This window comes from Pteropus alecto, unplaced genomic scaffold (assembly GCF_000325575.1).
Source record: "Pteropus alecto unplaced genomic scaffold, ASM32557v1 scaffold98, whole genome shotgun sequence".
NCBI classification, from domain to species: Eukaryota; Metazoa; Chordata; class Mammalia; order Chiroptera; family Pteropodidae; genus Pteropus; species Pteropus alecto.
In genome coordinates, this window is record NW_006443570.1 from 10,029,442 (window position 1) to 10,050,544 (window position 21,103).

Here is a 21,103-nt window from a genome sequence, read left to right on the forward strand (position 1 = left end):
TCTTTCCTTATATTTCCTTTTTTTTCCTCCCCTCTCTGCTAACGAAAATAGAAAATTAGGTGATGTTTTTAAGTATTCATTATATTTATTAAATAAACCTTTGTTCCTTATAATGGTCTGTCTCATTAAGAAACTATAAGATGCCTTTTAATTTATAAGGCCTGTGTTCATTACATCCCACTCCATCCTCTACCCCTCCCACCCTCACACATACACACTGTGGTTAATGAAACAAAGCTCTGGCTCTTAGTAATTACATGGGCAGCTTTGGTCTCGGCTTTGATCTTAAATTTTAGATTTCTGTGTTCAATTGGTATATGTTTATTCATTTCATTAATTATGTGAAACAATGAAAGATAGCAAATCAACTTCTAGAGCAGAAGTAGGCAAACTTTTTCTGTAAAAAGTTAAAACTAAGTATTTTAGGCTTTGCAGACCATATGTCTGTCATAATTACTTAACTGTACCATTTGTCACAGTACAAAAACCAGCTGTAGACAATACATAAATGAATGGGCATAGCTGTATTCCAATAAAACTTTGTTCAGAAAATCGGGCAGCAGATGTATGTGTAGTTTGCTGAACCCTGTTCTAGTGTGAATTTCATAAACAACCATCTTAACTTCTCATGTAATTCTGCTGCTTCCTCCAGCATACTAAAGAAGAGAGCTATTATGAACAGATAACTTTAGAGAAAATAATAAGCAGTGTTGCCAGCAGTGTCTTTTTCCCCTTTGTGAAACTTTTTTTTTTTATACAAGAGTGGCACTTAAGGTAGTGTTCTATGTCTTGATAAGGGTTTGAGTGAAATATGTTCATTTGTCAAAACTCGGCAAATGAACATATTCCTACATTTCATTGTATGAAAATTTTATATCAAAAGAAAAAAACCTGATAAATAACAAATCTAGGTAATGATATGCTTGCTTGCCAAGGTATTTGGAAATATTCTAATGTCTGCAGTTTCCTTGAAATGCACCAAAAACAAGATGGATTAAACATACCTGTGTTCACTGCAAAAAAAAATTTTAATGCAAAACATTTTTAAAAAGCAAGGAGACTATCTTTGTTTTGGGGAAACACTAACTGAAGTATTGAAAAGTGAGATGTCATAATGCCTGCAATTTACTTTCAAATGATTCAGCAAAATACGAGTTTATATTGAAAGATAGAAAGCAAATGAGTAAATAAATTATGATATATACATATGATGTAACAATACATATTCTTTACAAACCATGTTTTTTAAAAATATTTAATGGTATATGGCAAGATTCATGATACAGCATGGAAAGAAAAGTACCATCCAGATATATATACGCCATATCCCTAACCTGAAAAACAAACATTTATGCACTGTAAAACTGAATAAGTATATCAAAAGTTAAAAGCAACTATCTCTGGATGAGTGTTATTTTATGTCTTTCTGTATTTTCTAAATTCTCAAGCATAAGCTGATACTATCTAATTTAAAATACAATTTAAAAATTTATACAGGTAGTTCATGAATATATTCTGATTTTTAGAAACGTAAGCAATTTACAAAAGAATATAGAGTAAAAAGCAAATATTCACATCCCTCAGTCCCACTTTTCTTCTCAAAGGAAACTGCATGAAATAATTCAGTGGGCATCCTTTTAGAATATTTTCAATAATAACATTTTTTTTCATACTATTTTAAAGTTAATAGTAGAGCAGTGGGCAGAGGTACCATACTTCAGCTGCATAAGCAATCTATTATAGTTTGAAAGCAAATACCAGCAAAGGTTATTGTGCAAGTTATTTTGCAGTTTTTCCTTTAATGGATTATGCAGATAACTCTTCTTTCAGCGGTAAATAGGACTCATGAATAAATAGCAGTAATTACTTGATGAATCTGAACATCCAACTAGAAGAAACAACCTTAAAATAGAAGGCCAAGAGAGTTGATCTTGGGGTGAAAGAGTTCTTATCCCCTTTTTTTTAATCATTCATTTAATTATGAACATTATTTTTGGACAGCCTGCTTTTGTCTACACAGTCTGTGAGAGGATTAAATACTTAGCAGATTAATTATAGAAACCTAGGACCTTTACCGGCATTGTTTATTCCCTGCTGGCTTCACTCATGGGTCCAAACATAGAGGCAGATCTGAATGTACATGTTTTCTGTCTATATGTCAAATGCAGACATATAGATTAGTTTTGTATTAATGGCCAACAGGAAATTGGCTTACTATATTTACTAGTGTTCACAGATGGTTATATAAGTGAAGATATTTGTGCTTCAAGGACCCAGGCCAGAGGGGCATTTAAGCAGTAAGCACTTTAGGCCTCACGGACCTAATTCCACCAAAGCACAAATGAATAATACACAGAATCATTGTTCTGGATCAGCTTTTGGTTATGTGGATTATATCTATTGGTATTTACCATGTTATAAATTAAAACAACTTGTTTAAATGTTCGTTTGTAAAAGATTGATAATGGTGACATAGTGTATTTTTATCAAAATGAAATAAATGAAAATTTAGTGAGAAGAGTGACATCGCTTTACATTTTGGATACATTTCTTTGGCTTAGAAGTCAGCTAGAGTCTCCTCTCTGCTTCTCCGTTCAGTGTATTCATGTAGCACCTGTCATACAGCTCCCGGAAAACTCCGCTGTACAATTTTGAGAGAATGAGGGTGAAATAACATCTTAGTAGTATTATTAAAATGATTTTAGCCTCACAGACGCCCTGAAAGGATCTTTGGGGCCCTAGACCACACTTTAAGAAACACTGCTATATTAAACTGCCAAGTACGTTTCAGGTTATTGCTTTATTTTCACTATGCAGATGCAACTATAAATCTTTTATTTGCCAGATTTTATGCTCAGTCATGATGAAATTGCTGTTTTAATTAGCAGACAAAAACGATTGGTCTGCAGATGAATAAGATTATGGTTTTAAACGATTGTCTTTGTTCCTTTCTTCCTTCAGGTGCGTTTGGTGTCAGAAAACAGTACATGATGAGTGCATGAAAAATAGCTTAAAGAATGAAAAGTGTGATTTTGGAGAATTCAAAAGCCTCATCATTCCGCCAAGTTATTTAACTTCTATTAATCAGATGCGTAAAGACAAAAAAACAGATTATGCAGTGGTAATCAGAGTTTATTCTTCCTATGTAATTAATTTCCAGAAAGTTGTTTGAGTTTGTGTGTGAGAGTTGCGACTGCATGGATGTGTGTGTCGAGTAGAATTATTATGGTAAATCATAAAACCCTACCCAGTTCCTAGAGATGTGCCACAAATCTTGAGCTCTTCCATGTCTGAAGGGAAATTGGAAATGTTATCTTAGTGGTTTCTAAATCACTGCCTGCATCTGAATCACTTGGGGACCTTTTTTAAAAATACAGATTCCTGAATCCACCGCCATTACCACATTCGATTTCGTAGGTCTAGGGTAGGTCTCGAAACCCATGTTTTTTAAGGTCTTTGGATGATTCTGAGGAACAGCCAGGTTTGGTGTTCATGATTGTTGTCAATGAGAAGGAAAGACAGATTTTCCTTACACGTTGTTCTAGAAGAATCTTTCCGTTTGGAACTTTACATAGGGTGCCTGGAGATACCTTTACATTGCACATCCGATGCTCCCACGCAATGTTAAACATTAAAGCTGTTAATAACTTTGCAACATGTTTGTATATGAAAATTGATGTAAATGTATCTCTCAGTCTTTATGTAACTCTTAAGGAATCACTATAAAAACTTGCATTTATTTCCTACTTGAATATGCCATAGAGTTGGACTGTTTTATTTTAAAATTAAACTGTGCTTTTTCCAAGTTAGAATTTTATATCTTAAATGTCATCTTTGTTGATATTCTTGCAAAACGAAGAGGTATTTTAAAACATTATGTTTAATGTTGTTGTGATACATATTTTTTAAATGTACAACCCCTTATGTGTCCAAATTCAATCTGAGATCACAAGGGATGACGATCACTAAGAAAAATGAGACACAAGTGAAGGGAAGAGGAAAGAAATTGTTTGGTTAGAAAAACAACTTCATTTGACTTTGGGCTTTGTACAAATCTGGATTCTTGCATCTATTTCTCAGTACCCCCGTTTAAAATTTAAAAAAAGAAAGAAAAAAAAAAAACCTTCCAAACAAAAATATATTAGAATACCTCCAGAAAAGGACAGTCAAGGTGAAAGAGCAGAGAAACTCAATGTCCATTCTATGAACAATTGAAAGAACTTAAAATATATTGCATAGGAGAAAAGTTATATAGAACAAATGACATTTCTGGTTGTTTCAGGAAGCAAACTTAGAACAAACAATAAAAGTTATTGAAAGACAGGTTTTTAACTTAAGTGAAAACTTTCTAATAATTTGATTTAGCAGTGGAATAGGCTGCCTTGTTAGTGAATTCCTTCTCATACCGGTATCCAAGCATATGCTAAAAGACTTAGCTAGAATAATATAGAAGAGAATTATACGTTAAGTGGAAGTTAAATTAGTTCATCTCTAAGTCCCTTTTCATTCTTAGAATTCTTTGATTTTCATATTGTATTGATTGTACTGTGATAGTGGCGTTTTTCTCAGCAAATTACAGCACTGTTATCAAGAAATGAAAACTTTACTGCTCACCATTTTTGAGATATTTAACCCTTTTGCTTGCCTTAATTTTTTTAGCTAGCCTCTGAGCTTGGAAAGCAGTGGACTCCATTAATAATCCTGGCCAACTCCCGTAGTGGAACTAACATGGGCGAAGGACTGTTGGGAGAATTTAGAATCCTCCTAAATCCAGTCCAGGTAACTAAAGAAACTTCATGTCTGAATTAATCTTTTCATTTTTAACTTTTCGCTTTCCCTAAATTATAATGGTTGTTACTGCTTTAAACCAGTAATCAATAATTATAAGAAAGAAGAATAATTATGAAAGTATCAAGCGATTCGGGGATAGAAAATGGTACAACCACATTAAAAAACAGTTCAGCAGTTTCTTAAAAAGCTAAATATATATTTATCACACCACCTAGCAATCCTATTTTTAGGATTCGACCCAAGGAAAATATGTCCCACAAAGACTTATGCAAATGTTCATAGCAACATCTTTCATAATAGCCAAAAAGCAGAAATAATCAAACTGTCCATCAGTCGGTGAGTGGATAAAACAAGATGTGGCATACCCATGCGGTGGAATGTTATTCAGCGACAGAACAAACCACTGATACATACACACTAAAATGAATGAACCTCTAAAACATGCTAAGTGAAAGAAATCAGATGCAAGGGGCCCTTAGGGGTAGGATTCAGTTTATGTGACCTGCGAGAAAAGGCTAACTATGGAAACAGAGTCTCTTAGTGGCTGCCTGAGGCTAGGGCTGGAAATTGGAAGTGACTGCACTGTGCACATTGAGGGATCTTATTGGAGCTAAACTGGACTATAGTGGCGGTTCCACAACGCAATAAACTTACTAAAAATTATTTGTTTACTTGAAATGAGTGAATTTCATTATATGTAAATTATACCTCAGTTAAAAAAATAAGAGTGGGGAGGGGGGAGGTAGACAGGGTAAAAGAGATCAAATATGTGGTGACAGAAAGAGATCTAACTATGGGTGGTGAATGCACAAATATGTATACGCCTTACTGTTAAAATGTACAGCTGAACTTACTGGATTTTGTTAACCAGTGTCACCATAAAAATTAGATTTTTTTTTAATTTTTTAAAAATAAAGATCGTGCCACTAACATTGAGGTTATATGCTAGTAGCTTCTACATTGAAAAACTAAACCCCCATTGTGCAACAATCAAAAATGCAATAACTTTTTTCCTTCCAATTTGTACTTTTCCCTTTTAGTGCTACATAACTTAAGGAAATTATAAAAATAATAAAAAAGGAAAGAGAAAGTCACCTGCAATTTCTCTACCCAAACACATCATTGTTTTCATTTGTTTGTGTTCTTTCCGTAAATTCTCTGTGCATCTACATATTAACATTACTGTAACAATAATCTAGATACAAATTTGCATTGTTTTCTTTACCTAAAGGTATAAATATTTTTCCATGTTGCAACATAGTCCTCATAATTATATATGTAATGACTTAGATAATTAATCTAATGGATGTATAATATTATTTATCTGGTCTGCCATTGGAGGTTAGTTTGTCTCTAAAGTTGTACATTTGTAAATAACGCCACAATGAAAACCTTTCTACATGGTATTTTCATCTTTTGGAAAGTTTTCATAGATCATTTACAGAATTATCAATATTGAGGATCCTTGTATCTTTGTCATTTTATGCATGTTGCAAAATTGTTTTCTAGAAATGTATACTAAGTTATACTAGTAATGGATTTTTTAAATCCAGTTTAAAATATGAAGCACTAGTTAATGTTAAACATCACATTCTGGTTTCATGTGAACAGGCAGGAAGGAGTGTCAAATAGAAAAGATTGAATTTGTATGTCCGCATTTAATTATTAGAGAAATCATAGACAAGTTATTTAACCTTCCTGTGCCTTGATTTCCTGGTCAATAGAATGAGGCTTGCTCATTTTTATAGGGTCAGAGTTGGAATGAGCCAAAATGAATATTAAGAGTCTAGTGTAATTCCACTTCTGGGTTTTTATCCTAAGAAATCCAGAGCACTAATTTGAAAAAACATGCACCCCTCTGTTCATTGCAGCATTATTTACGATAGCCAAGATATGGAAACAGCCTAAGGGTCCATCAATAGATGAATGGATAAGGAACACACACACACACACACACACACACACACACACACAATGGAATATTAGTCATAAAAAAGAAAATCTTGCCACTTGCAACAATGTGGATGGATCGAGGAGTATTATGCTAAGTGAAATAAGTCAGACAAAAAAAGACAAATACCATATAATTCCACTTAATGTGTGGAATCTAAAAAACAAAGGAACAAACCAAACATGCTTATAGATACAGAAAACAAATTGATGGTCCCCAGATGGGAGGGGGGATGGAGGGATGGGTGAAAAAGGTGAAAGGGATTAAATACAAATCACCGGTTATAAAAATGGTCACAGGGATGTAAAGTACCGCATAGGGAATATAGTCAATAATACTGTAATAACTATCTATGTATGGTGTCAGATGGGTACTAGATTTATCGAGGAGATCACTTCATAAGGTTTGTAAATGTCTAATCACTGTGCTGTACACTTGAGACTAATATAATACTGTATGTCAACTATAATTGGAAAATAATTTTTTTTTTAAGTTTTAAAAGATGTAAAGGAAAATAGAGTCAGGCATAGAGCATGACATATTGTTAAAGATGAATGCATTGTAGCCAGTCTTGTTATTTAATCATATCTGTACTCATCTAGAGACAAATCATCTTCAGAAGTGGAGGGCAGTGCTGGATAAAAATTTTTTCTTTTCTTTCATTTCTAGGTTTTTGATGTAACTAAAACTCCTCCTTTCAAAGCCCTGCAACTTTGTACTCTTCTTCCTTATTACTCAGCTCGAGTACTTGTTTGCGGCGGGGATGGGACTGTGGGCTGGGTCCTGGATGCAGTTGATGAAATGAAGATTAAGGTATCGACCTTTAAGACCAACTTGCCTTTTACAGAAGCACTTCCAAGATAATTATACAATATTTTTTATTATATTTTTATTCAGATGTATATAAGAAAACCACCAATTTTGGATATTGTAGTTAAGCAGTTAGCATAACCTTTAGGAAAACAACATACAGTTATTATATTTGTATCTTTATTGCTTTGGTCTTTAAGTTTTACCAAATATTATCCTCCAAATAGTCTAAAGAGAAAAATCTAAACTCTATCTTTCATATTCTAGGGACAAGAAAAATACATTCCACAGGTTGCAGTGCTGCCTCTGGGAACAGGCAATGATCTCTCCAATACACTGGGTTGGGGTACAGGTTATGCAGGAGAAATCCCAGTCGCACAGGTCTTAAGAAATGTGATGGAAGCAGATGGAATTAAACTGGACAGGTAAGTCACACTTCCCCCAAAAGTAGATTTCTTGAGCTCTGAGAGTATTATTTGATTTATAAACAAAGTCTTGTGTAAGTTATAAAGTTAAATGTAATTTAAAAGTAAAAAATTGTCTTAGTTGTACTTATACATAGATGCTGGTATTTTATTTTGCTGTATATTTTGTCATATAAGGACTGAAGTCATAAGCTGATTACTTATCTCAAAATTTGCATACTCAGATGTGCTTATTTTTTTTAATGCTGTATTAATAGAGGGACCTCATATCCTAGGCATCCAGAGTTGATTGGTAGTAATTATCGTTAATTACCAGTTAATCTAGAAATAATTATAATTTTTTTTAATTTCTGTCTTTTAGATGGAAAGTTCAAGTAACAAATAAAGGATACTACAACTTGAGAAAACCCAAGGTATGTTTTTAGGGCTTCAGTTGTGAGTAGTTTCAATGAACATGATGGAGTCCCTCCATGGTACAGGATGCGTCACTGTGGTGGGACGCACAGACCTGGCACTTCTCTCAAGGGACCTGGTTATGGAGCGGAAAACAACCCCATGTGCTCTGCTCCCGAGCTGGACTGTAACTGTGGGAGAGAGCCCCATGCAGGGCGCTGAGTTCTGCCCTGGTAGATCGGGCATAAAAGACTTCAGGGTCCTTAAAAGGTAAATATAATTTAGGTCAACAGAGATAAGAGCAAGACTTTCTAGGCAGAGTAAGTAGAGACTAGATGGTACAAATCATGGTTAACAAATAATACAGAAAAAGCAGATCTGTATTTTTAAAAAGATGCTCTGGAGACAGTGTGAAAATAGCTTAGAAACCCGCACAAGAGCAAAAAGAGGGGAATGGTAGGATGAGGACAATTCCAAGACATTTTAAAGGTAGAATTGATCAAGATTTGGCAGCCAGTTGGCATTAGGGGAAGAGAAAACATACACATTATTACCAGATTTCTAGTTTTGATGAATGGAGAGCACATTAAGATAAGAAAAATGGAGTTTCAGGTTTGAATAGGAAGAAAATGAGATTTGGGGTATATTAACCTCGAGGCTTGAACAAGTAGTTGGAAATTCTGGTTTTATTGCTCAGGAACAGAACAGAGCTGGAGATGTAGACTGAAGAAGCCGGGCTGAGTTGGGAAGTCAGATAAACTAAGGGGGTACCAGTAGTCTGAGTTGAGACTGATAGAAGCAGATGTAATGGGAACACAGGAGTGGGAAGCCTGAGTGCAAAAGCAGAGCCATTCTGGATGATGAGATCTGAGGTGCAGCATCTTAAACAGAAATGGAAAAGGAAATTCATATCTATAGTTATCAGCCTGAAGCATAAAATAGCTCTGTGTGAAGAGTAAATGCAGAAAGTGTTAAATTTTCATAAAGAACATAAAGACTGAGATATACATAACATACCACACAGGCTCAGACTGACACATAATCTGTTGCTCATTCTTACCCTTTTCCACAGGAGTTCACAATGAACAACTATTTTTCTGTTGGACCTGATGCTCTCATGGCTCTCAATTTTCATGCTCACCGTGAGAAGGCACCATCTCTATTTTCTAGCAGAATTCTTAATAAGGTGTGTTGGATAAAATAACATTTCCTGCTTATCACCAAAGGTACAGTGAAAATCAGTGATTCGGTTCTATCTAGCATCCTTTCAAGTAGATTCAGATAGAACTAACTTATGGAAACACTGACCTGCTCTGTTTTGTCTAAGACTATCAAATTAGATCCTTAAACGTATTTTATTAAAGTACTTTCTTTATGACACATTTTTTTAAACATAAAGTTCGATGTTGTATAGCATATTTTGCTTAGAGGGCAACTAAACGGAAAATATTTTACTTAAACGGCAACTAAAATTGGAAAGAAATTTTAGGCAGGATAGATTTTTGGTGAAATCGTTAATGGAAAAATAGATTCCATTGGCTTGAAAAAAACCAAAAGGTAGATAAGGTAAGCAAAGAAAGAGTTTTTTTCACTGGCTTTTAACCAAGATTATCACTCTGGTTTCTAGTAGAGTTGATTCCTTTGGTGGAAGTTTTGTCTTAGAATTTTTTTTTAATGACTGTTGGTGATTGAGAAATAGAATATGAGAAATAAATGCAAAACAATTTTGTTCCTGGTTCTGTTTTACAAATATGTTAAGTTTACAGATGGTTCCCTTTTAATACAGATAGTAAGGCCATAAGTATTGCTCTTTATACAGTTGGTAATTAACAGCATTCTCAGTGCTCCCACCAACCTTTTAATATTCAAAAGTGATTATAAAATGGTTACTAGATTTATCTATATTACTTAAGTAATCTGAAGTTCTAGAAAAAGGTAGAATTTTCTAATTTTAATATAGCTTTTTTGATAAACGGAGAGAAAATACCATTTAGACACAAACCACCCCTATCCCATAGTGTCCCTAAAGAAGAGGCTAACTAAACTCTAAAATAATGGGGTCCCTTCTCCCCACGGAGTATCTGATCCACTCTAAGGAAACATGGCTTAGCATCCATGGCAGGGAATGTTGGTACAGTCTTTTTCTTTCTCGTGGGGCTTGTTTTAATATCATATTTTCTGTTCATTTTTCATAGGCTGTTTACTTATTCTATGGAACCAAAGATTGTTTAGTGCAAGAATGTAAAGATTTAAATAAAAAAGTTGAGGTAAGCTTTTAAAGTTTAGGTAGTCTCTGGATTATGAACATTTTTTTAAAACAAAAATGCTGAATTTTCTATTAACATATTTTGCTAACATATATGGAGTATTTATTGTGTTGTCAGGCACTTTACTAAGTGCTTTATACACATTATCCCACTAGATTCTTACCCAGCCCTATAAGGCAGGAACTATCATACTCCCATTTGTTCAGAAGAGAAAACTATTTGGAATTAAGTAATTTGCACACATACCCATGTAATCAGGATTTGAACCCAGGTTTATATAATTCTAGAGTCTGTTTAGCTCTTATGCTAAACAGCTTCCATTCATACATGGCGACTGATGTGAAGTTCCCTAACACAGAGTGCCTGACTCATCATGGACTCTCAGAGGAAGTTTAAACCTGAAGTTCAATCATATTATGGCGGTGATATAGCTCTCTTACATACTAAGGCAAAATAAAAATGTCTGAGCAGAAAAAATAGAAACTTAATGACTGTTTATTGCTGCAGTATCCCTGACATCATGATATGGCGGTCTTGTATATATTCCTCGCTTGCTTCCAAAAAGAATCTATAATGGTTAATAGCAATGAGAAAGACATTAATACAGAGAAATGTAGAACTAGTAAGATAAGGAAAAAGAGAAGAGTCAAACAAACAGGTTTCTCTCTTAATGTCTGGAATCTGAAAATTAAGTAAGAGATAGCTAAGTGAAGGAGGTGAAAATTGGTCTAGGCTAAGAACAGCATGTTCAAAGGCCTGAAGGCAAGAAGAGAGCGTGGCATATTCGAGTGACTTCAAGCTGGAGCATAGTTTGCAGGAGGGTAAGTGGCAAGAGCTGAAGCTGGAGAGATGGATAGAGGCCAGTCACAGAGGGGTTCCTAGTGGCATGTTAAGAAACTGGATTTCATCGTGAGCACTGAGTCATGCCATTGAAGGGCTGTGATTGGGGGATGACATATTTGCATTTTCTAAGTGTCAGTCCAGCTGCCATGTGAGAGATGACTAAGAGGAAACTAACACTAGAGTCAGACCAGTTTAGGAACATTAAGAGATGGCATGCTGGACTGAGATACTATCAAGAATGAGAGAGAGTAGTTGATACTTAGAAATGTCATCAGTCGTTTGTGTTTAGTGCTTAATTGGCTGTGGAGGGTAAAGGCGAAGAAGGCAAAGAGAACTCCCAGGTTTCTGGCTTAGGCAACTGGAGGGGATGGTGCTGCTCCTCTCCGAGAAGTAAATTGGTAGAGGGGTTGCAGAGAAGATGCTTCATTCAGTTTTGTACATAGGAGTTTTAGGTGCCACAGTCAGTTGGAAGTGTTTTGTGGGCAGTTGGATATACACATCCGGCCCAGTTCATTTCCATGGGCCAGCAAAATAGAGCTGTCAGCACAGAGGTGGCAGTTAACAGTATAGAAGTGGCTGAGACTTTCCTCCAGAATTTGTAGCATGAGAAGAGAAAGGAGCCCAGTACATAGCTACGGTGATGGTGACAGTGGAGCTCTCAGTGGGGACCAAGGGGGAACATCCAGAAAAGTAGTCTGACTCCCAAAAAGCAAAGGAAGAGAGTATCTCAGGAAAAGAGATGAGGGGTTAGCAGTGTCAGATGCTGCTGAAACAGCAAGCTAGGTAAAGCCCTTAAAAAAAAAAAAAAAAAACAGGATTTAACAAAAAAGACCTTATTTTTAACTTTGGTTAAAAAAATTCATTTGTTATAATTCGTTTATCATAAGAAACATTGAACAGGTGGGAAAGGCCAGGTTATCTTGCCCGTGGGGTAGGAAGTAGTCTTCTCTTTCACGTGCATCTCACCTCATACCTATATGGAAAAGGAAGTGAATCTAAGTGGGTGGGTCTGGAAATCGTGTGCCCTGTAGTAACTAACTACTTGGATTTCTTTAAAGCTAGAACTGGATGGTGAGCGAGTAGAACTGCCTGATTTGGAAGGTATTATCGTTCTGAACATTGGGTCATGGGGCGGCGGCTGCAGACTCTGGGAAGGGATGGGAGACGAGACCTACCCTCTAGCCAGGTATGTACATTTGTAGTCTGTTTTTTTATGTCACTGTTTTCTTTAAAGCAGTCTGTCGTTCTTTATAGACTTTCAGCTTCTTAAAATTTTTCCCTCAGATTTTTTTGTAGACTTCATTAATATAAATATTTAATAAGTTGATGGTCCACCTACGTTAAAAAATAATTGTCCTGATTTTATTTTATTGCATTGTATAATCCATATTTCTTTTTCCAATTTTAGGCATGACGATGGTTTACTGGAAGTTGTTGGAGTCTATGGGTCTTTCCACTGTGCTCAGATTCAAGTGAAACTGGCAAATCCTTTTCGAATAGGACAGGCACATACAGTGCGGGTAGGTGAAATATTGCTGTAACAGGCTAATTTGTCCCAGTTCATTTCTAAGCCATTGATATGTAGAAGAAAATATATACATTGTAGCTTTCCTTAAACTGGTTTACAGCCCATGCTGTTGCTCACCCTCCACCAGGGGCTTGAGTGGGATGGGGAAGAAACAGAAAAGAAGGTCCTCGATGCAACTGAAGAAATAAAGTGTTCAGTGGGAAAGAATCCTTTAAACAGTCAATGAATAAGGATATATCCAGATTAATTTTCTAAAAATAAAATGCTAAGATATGTCCCTCAGAATGTTGAAAGGACTATGGATGATGTTTTATTAAGAAAGACCTTTCTGAACTTTTTTGAAACTTGACTCTTTTAATTATTTGTTCCCTAATGCCAGCTGATTTTGAAGTGCTCGATGATGCCAATGCAGGTAGATGGGGAGCCCTGGGCCCAAGGGCCCTGTACTGTCACCATAACTCACAAGACGCATGCACTGATGTTATATTTCTCTGGAGAACAAACAGATGATGACATCTCTAGTACTTCGGATCAAGAGGACATAAAGGAAACTGAGTAGCTGGATGAGGAAATGAAAACTTACGATAGAATCCTCACAAACAGTTGGATGCATAGTCATCCAAAAATAGAAATCCTCTGTCAACTATTTAGTCTTAATTTTACCAGTAGTATAATGAGTATACATTCCTGTAAATAGCATTACAAAAACAGCTAGACTTCCAGTTGTTTACAAATGCCTGTTTTTCAGCAAAACATTTTAATCATATAGTACTCATTTTAAAAAGTCACAGAAGGTTACATGAATGCAAAGTGTATTCTCATGGCTTTATGATTGAGAATGAGGCTCACTCTGAAGGTGTGCTCTCATTCCTTATTCTTGAACCACACATTTGATGGACACATGATACATCCAGCAAGATGTGGGTGGACCATCATTTCTATCTTAATTTTTAATGTGGTAATACCATAACATTTTAAAAATTAACTTGTTTTGAAAGGAGGTGGTTGGTTTCAAACCAGTGTGAGTAATACTGGGCCCCCTCCTGCAGCGTGCATTTTAAGATTTCCTACAGTCCAGCACCTGAAAATGAGGTACATTTTCAGGTGGATCCGTATTTATTTTCAGGAATCCCCCTAAAAGGAGAAATGATACTTTCAAATGTTATTATAATTTTTATTTGAGGTGCATTTTCAGACCCCCAGATGTTGGTTAACCCTGGTAATGACCTTGTTGAGCTGAAATTGAACATCTTGTTTATAACCCAGTGTTGCCAAAAGAGAACCACATAGGAACTGGTAAAAATTAACATTCAGAGCACTTTGGATTGAAAGTTACAGGTTCCGAGCCAGACAGTACAGCAACTTCTCTTTTGATTAAAAACAATGTCAGCAATTCAAAAAAAAAAATGTACTAGAGAAAATTTACTAGTCATGCTAATTGCTTATAAACAGTTCAATAATGATTGATAAGTTTTAAAAATTCAGTGATCTCGTAGTAGTTTGAAGTATAGTAGTCTTTTATAGCCAAAGTACTTAACAGAACTTCCCCTTGGGAAAGTGAATCCTCTGCTAAAATGTTTGTATCATATTTATTTTAAAATGAGAGAGATTTTTTTTTTATTTATTTTCTTCATTGTGGTAACTTTGTGTTTAGTGTTTACTCTATATGGCTTTATTCAGTACGTTAAATTGATCACATAAGTTTTAGTCACAATCAGATAGAAATGCAGCTTATTGACTAAGTAATTAAAACCCATAATTTAATTCTCCTGATAGTCTCATTCTTCAGAAATATTCCTCAGTTAAAAAAAAAAGAAGTGGTGTGAAAGCACTGGCAAACTGTTTTTGAATAACTGAAAGTTTTGTTTCATTGTTTTAGTTGACCCTCAATTGCCAAAAACTCACTGAAGGGTTAGGTTAGTCTCTTGGTTACCCATTAGAGGGCGCTCTTCTCTTGTTAACCACCGTTCTCCCTAAGGTCCTGCAGCTAAGCAGACCCATCTGGCCTCCAGCCCAGCGTTTTTCTGACAAACGGCCTATTCGTGTGCTTTGGCGGTCTTTCGTGACATTAATCTCTGAAAGATGAGACTGTATCCCCTAAAACACCATTAGCTCTTTTTAAGGATTTATTATGAATCTGTCATGCATGAATTGCCATAAACTTAAATTTCAGTCACCTTCAGGCCCAGGAACAACTTAGTGCTGTCTGTAGTAGTCAGTACATAATATAAAATACTTTTATTTTGCTTAAATTAACCTATGGATCTCAACAGGAGATGCTAAATTCTAGTACTGAAGGACTTTGTGAGCAGATCTGTTTCACCTTTCTCATACACCTTTTACAGTAGGTAACCCATTGTGGTGAGAGTTTTGTGGATTCTCATTAATGGGCCGATCATGTTTTGAGTATAATGAGTTTTATTCTTTAATTCATGGTCAAAATTGTTACAGATATCACATGTTACAAATATATTGTTAAATTCACTTTGCTTTAGACTATATTTTATCTATAATCCATACTTCTAATTGTAAAATCAAAGTACATTGCTAATTTGGGATATCAGAATTAAAATAATAAAAGTAACGACATAGGGTTTTTTTAATTGTTAAAACTTTAACCATAATGTTACATTGGATTTAGAACAGGTTTATATACAGCACCCTCATTTATTTAAACAAATTGGTTTTTCAGTTTTCATAATCTACTGAGGTTTTTTTCCTGACTGACCCTTCATGAAGTTTTTGTTGCCTTATTCACTCATTCAGACTTAATTTTTTTTTAGGAAAGTTATTTCAGAATACCATGTTATAAAACATTATTTTAGCAAAATTCACTTTTTAGGCACATTTACTCAGCATTTCAAATAAACATAAAGGCATGTGTCTTGTTTTAAATAATTACAATTTACAAGACTCATGTTTGCAAGTTATATATTAGGGTAGCAATTGTTTACGTTACCAGGGATCCTACCCTTTACAAAAGATAATTTGCCACAAGATTTTCCTTTCCATTTGACATGGTCTTGATTTCTTTAAAATAATACTTCTGTATTCTCAGGAAGAAATCTATGAAGTGAAGCATATCTCCATGTCTGTCTTGATTTCTCTCATCTTTTACTGTGCTTATACGTTACTAACTCCTGGTACACTTAGTGGCTTAAATACTGAAAACCTGGCAGCTCTGTGGATTCCTTACGTAAGTAGGTGGTGATAATTTTCAGTGTTTTGTTACATTTAATAGAAATCAGACTGACTTGTATTTTAAAATATAGGTTGTCTTATAGTAAGATTACATGATCTTAAGTGTGTTTTAGGTTTTTCTGCAACAATTAGCTGTGAACCTTTAATTATAAGCTAATGTTTATAAAAATTTTATAGTCAAAATTATTTATTTTTATTTTTTTAAGGTGTCAAACACATGTAGTATTTGCTTTTTGAAATACGTATGCCTAGAGTTGTAAAATATACTGTGTCTCCGAAATCGTAAAGTCCTTTTTGCACTGTAAAAATGACTACTACCAGCATGTCAAAAAAAAAGATAGTTTGCATTTGTAATATAAAGTAAAATTGTATTTAATGTACACTATGGAATTTTAAATTTGCACTAACTAGAAAACTTTAAAGGTTATATTAATTTACAGATTCATGTGGATCCGAATACGTAACTTGTACTTGTTCAGCCGAAAAGGTTATAGTTTCCTTAGAATGGATGATAGTTTTATGTGGTTTTCCCTCAAAATGATATTATTAAAGTAAAAACCAGCACTTTGTATTCACATTTTTTAAAATTCTACCTAACTTGGGACAATGGAACATAGGTAGATTTATTTTTTTTAATCTAGACATTTAAAAAGCAAAAATAGTGTTGTTACTCTATCCCAATCTGAACGAAGGTGTGTTCTCAACCAGACAGAAGTTTGTTTTGGTTTTACTTTTAAAAAGTATATCCCTGCCTTTCTCAAATTTATCCTTTAAGAACTATCTCCTGTTTCTCAAAGTATGCTCTGCAGGCTGTCTGCAGCATCACGATTACCTGGGAGCTGGGCTAACAGTGTGGATGCCTAAGCCCAGCAGCCCTTGACTTCGTGCACCAGTGTCACGAGAGATGGGATATGGGCATCTCTGGTTTTATTCACAAGCAGCTCAGGCGCTTCTGATATACACTGACATTTTAAAGCTACTGGCCTGCCTCGTGTTCACCTGGGACTTTTGCGAGATGGATACCATGCAGGAAAACTGAATTAATTGCATGTTCTTAAAATTATTTTTTCTTCACTACACTGACTGCCCTTTTTCCCCCCAAATCTTCATTTTAAAAGGAATTTTATGAAACACTTGCTAATGTCCTATACAAATCGAAATATTTATCTAAACTCTATTACATAAAAATTCATGCTTCAGGTTCTTATGGGGAACCATACGTTTTGGAGTATGATCCATGGGGTCTTGGAGGACAAGCAGTGCTTCAGGGGCCAGCGCAGTGGCCGCCCCTGGGGCTCCTGCCCTCTCACCTCAGTCAGTGCCACCACCGCTGGGGTGCTGCTGAAGATAAGACTGCAGTAGATAAAATACTTCCTCTTTTCAAAAAAATACTCCACTATTTTTTTTAAGAGTTTGGAGGCCACTACTCTAATGACTTGTCACCTGGTTAATTTTCTACTCATTTTTACATATTCAGAAACCTCAAGTTTTTGGTAAAACTGTATTGGAGGTCTCAGTTGCTGCTAGGAATATGGCCACTTAGCTATTTCACAAGTTTTAAAGGCATTTTGTTGTATAGTAAAGCACTGGCTTAGCCTCGTTCCTCGTAATTTTAATATAGAAATGGATCATAGTTATGTAAATACACGCATAGACACGCACAGGTTTATTCCCCATAGCCCTGACTATAGTCAAGTGCTTGTGGCTTGCAGGTCTCAAAAAGGGACATTCCGAAGTTCTGGAGAAAAAAAAAAACTCACCCTGCGATAAGATGTTGAAGTGTATTGCTGATCTTAGTCCTAAGACACTTCCTCAGTCTCTGCAAGGACACCCTGGGCTACCTCGCCGTTGAAGGACAGTGTCAAAGCAGAATGCACTTAACAGAAGACAAGCTGTAATCTAGGTGTGGTGCTTTTGGATGATAGGGAAAAGGGCTGGAAAGTTAGGTTGCTTCCCTTGTTCTAGCATTATCCAGGCAAGAGGCCGTCCCAGTCAAATGAGCCTTGGCTGTCTGTGAGAGGATTCTAGGAGTGCAGAAGGCCTTGTGTAGTAGATGACAGTGGTTCATAAGAACTTGTTTTCATTACTGCTATTTGGGCTCTGCCAGCAGTATTTCCCTTTAATGTGTTCTGCTAAAATAAGTCCTGTAGGTAAATTGGCACTTTGATCGTCATTCTGTTTTATACACGTTTAGAGCAACCTGGGTCCTTGGCCCTGCTCACTCTTACAGGTGAACTGACAATCAGATCGCTGTACCAACAGTGTTGAGGAGGAGGCTTCTGCCAGCTCCACGGAAGCAGCCAGCTGGCCTCTTGTACTTTCTCTCCTTCTGGCCACTGTACTACGTACCTACCATTTAATTACTCAGTGTTCATTGCTTTTGTCGTGTTGGGTCTGTATTGTGGTCATTGCCTACAGACAGAAATGTGAATTAAAGCGTTTGATTTGTTGAAGATGTTTGCTTGTTTTTAATAAAAGTACAGCACTTAAAAAGCATGATCCTGTGTTGTTTTTGGACACAACGATGAGAGAATAAGTGGCTAAAACTGAGAACGTTTACAGAAGATTCGTTTCACAGAAGTTTGTCCTTGGCCTACCCCAGGACAAACATTTAGCAAGTTCTGGGTCAGATACTTTTTGACAATATAAAATTTATTTTGTATGGCTTTTGTAGCCTAGGGGCACAGAGTGTACACACACTTGAATAACATTTAGGAGAAACAAACATTTCCTTGCTAATAGAGTGGCCCATGGCAAAGTAGAGCAGTAAGTAGACTGAAATAAATGAGGTGAGTTCATCTCATTTCAGTCACTAAAGTGGAAAGAGTATAGAATGTATTTGAAAGATCTAGGTTAAAAACCAACCTCTGCCACTGTTTAACATTGGGCAAACTACTTATTCTGCCTGAGCCTCAATTTTCTTTGTAACAGTGGGAGTTAGTGCCCACCTAGAGGTGCAAATTCAAATGCTTAGAAGAACAAGGCAGGTGACCAAGACAAGAGTGGGGAGTGAACAGAACTCATCTTTTTAGAAAAGGTAAAAACGTAGACTTTCGATAATAAACCTAATTTTAAAATATTGGTTGGCAACGTATCACCTGTAGCCTCAGGGTTTTGTGATGATTATAGTGGAGAGGGGAAAGTGAAGGCATCTTAATAGACCTGGCAGAAATATGCATTTCCTCCCATTTGAATTTTTTATAAAGCTTTATGTTTTTATCATCTGCGATCTGGATTTCATGTAACATTCTGTGGCATATACCATTTTAAATGTATTCATTAGATATTAGAAGAAGGAGATTCTATGGTTCAGCTTCTTTCTGTCTTCTTTATCCCTAAGTCCATTTTTATAATTTTTTTAAATAAAATTCATTGCTCACCTGCTTGTTTTTATAAATAATGCCAGACATAATGCACCTTGGTCAATTATGAATTATGAATCATGCTTGGCTGTGACGCCCACTGACATTCACAAGGAAGGCTCTCTCGTTACATGACCCCCGAAAACTCATGTTTTGACTTCTTAAACAGCTGTAACACATTTATCGAGTTCTGGGGTGTTGTGCTAGATGCTTTTACTTTTATCTCTTGGAATCTACAGTTCTGTGAGGCAGATGTCATTAACTTCACTTGACAGACTGGTGAGTCTGAGCTAAATGTCGATCCCAAGTCCTCATCCCTGCTTTTCATCATCAAACACACGGCCACCAACAGGATGAAAAAATGTTGAACATAGGAAGACATGTTATTGAATTAGGCACTAGGAATGCTAGAGTTTATCATACAGGCTTCAAAGAGATTCCCCACACAAACAGATCGTGTACATGCAAAGATAAATTATTCATGAAAGGAATTCAGAGATTTTGATGAGCCGAAAATGTTAACACATTGCCTATAAATAAGAATTATTATTATTACTTTTTGAAAATTTTTTTTTTTTCTTTTTTTTTTTTTTTTTTGGTTTGGAGACTAGGAAATAGAAGCAGCATTTTTCTCATGTGTGAGTAGATAGAAAAGTAAATTACTCTGAGAGAAAGCTGTGTAGACTGAGCTCTTGAGGCGGAGGGCTTACCTTGTTCATCTTTGTATTCAAATTAATGAGCATTTCATATCTTCTGTGAAGATTCTGTTCTATGTATTATGAAACGCACTGCAGGCTATTTACTCTCAGCCTCCAATTTCCAGCATTTGGCGTGCACTCAGCAGTCTGAGCAAATGAAGTTGCTGAGGCGCTGCATTCATAGAGTAGCCAGGCAAACAGCAAAGCTGTGTGTGCTCCTACAGCATGCCTGCATTTACTAAAATGACAAGCAGCTCAGTTCCTAACAAGTTTTGAATCCTTGCCAGAACTAGCCTCAGCTATCAGCTAAAATACACAACCTACAGGTCCTTGAGCCCCTGCCAGAGTCAGTCCTGGCAATCAGCCAAAATAAACAACCTACAAATCCAAGCAGACCCTAAAGTCTCCACTAATTTTTCTTTTTTTCAAGTTTAAGTTCACAGGCCTGGGAAAAGATACCAAGACAAGCAAGGCTGTAGTTAATTAACTACATCCCTGGAACCTTGCTTCAGATATCAAAGAGAACTCAAGCTTCTTGCCAGGGCTGCACAGCTATTTACAAACACTAGCTGCCTTGCCCTTCATAACCGATAAACGCTCAAACCCCTTACCCTTCAGGGCCAGCGTTATTCTTAACGTGTGGCCCCTTTCCACACTTGGAGAGTGAATAAACTTTTCTACTTCCTGACTTTGTGAATTCTTTTACACCCCGCGGTACCAGCACCCTAAAAAATGCCACATGCTCCATTCTCTGGAAAGCGCCCCCAACTAAAGATTCTGTCCAAGAGGCATGCTCGTACCACGTGATCATTCCTCCCTTGTGGCCGAGAGGTC

General features: G+C 36.0%; 1 protein-coding gene across 1 annotated transcript in view; it reads left to right on the top strand.

Moving 5' to 3' along the window:
* DGKE (diacylglycerol kinase epsilon) overlaps positions 1-16,773 on the top strand; it is a 20,322-nt gene extending 3,549 nt beyond the window's left edge. Inside the window, exons 2-11 of the mRNA XM_006924858.3 lie at positions 2,962-3,121; positions 4,660-4,779; positions 7,412-7,555; positions 7,820-7,977; positions 8,339-8,390; positions 9,443-9,556; positions 10,566-10,637; positions 12,539-12,666; positions 12,889-13,000; positions 13,388-16,773. Of these exons, the coding sequence (XP_006924920.1) occupies positions 2,962-3,121; positions 4,660-4,779; positions 7,412-7,555; positions 7,820-7,977; positions 8,339-8,390; positions 9,443-9,556; positions 10,566-10,637; positions 12,539-12,666; positions 12,889-13,000; positions 13,388-13,567 (1,240 nt within the window). The 3' untranslated portion in view covers positions 13,568-16,773. The remainder of the gene's footprint in view (positions 1-2,961; positions 3,122-4,659; positions 4,780-7,411; positions 7,556-7,819; positions 7,978-8,338; positions 8,391-9,442; positions 9,557-10,565; positions 10,638-12,538; positions 12,667-12,888; positions 13,001-13,387) is intronic.
* Positions 16,774-21,103: the final 4,330 nt, after the last annotated feature.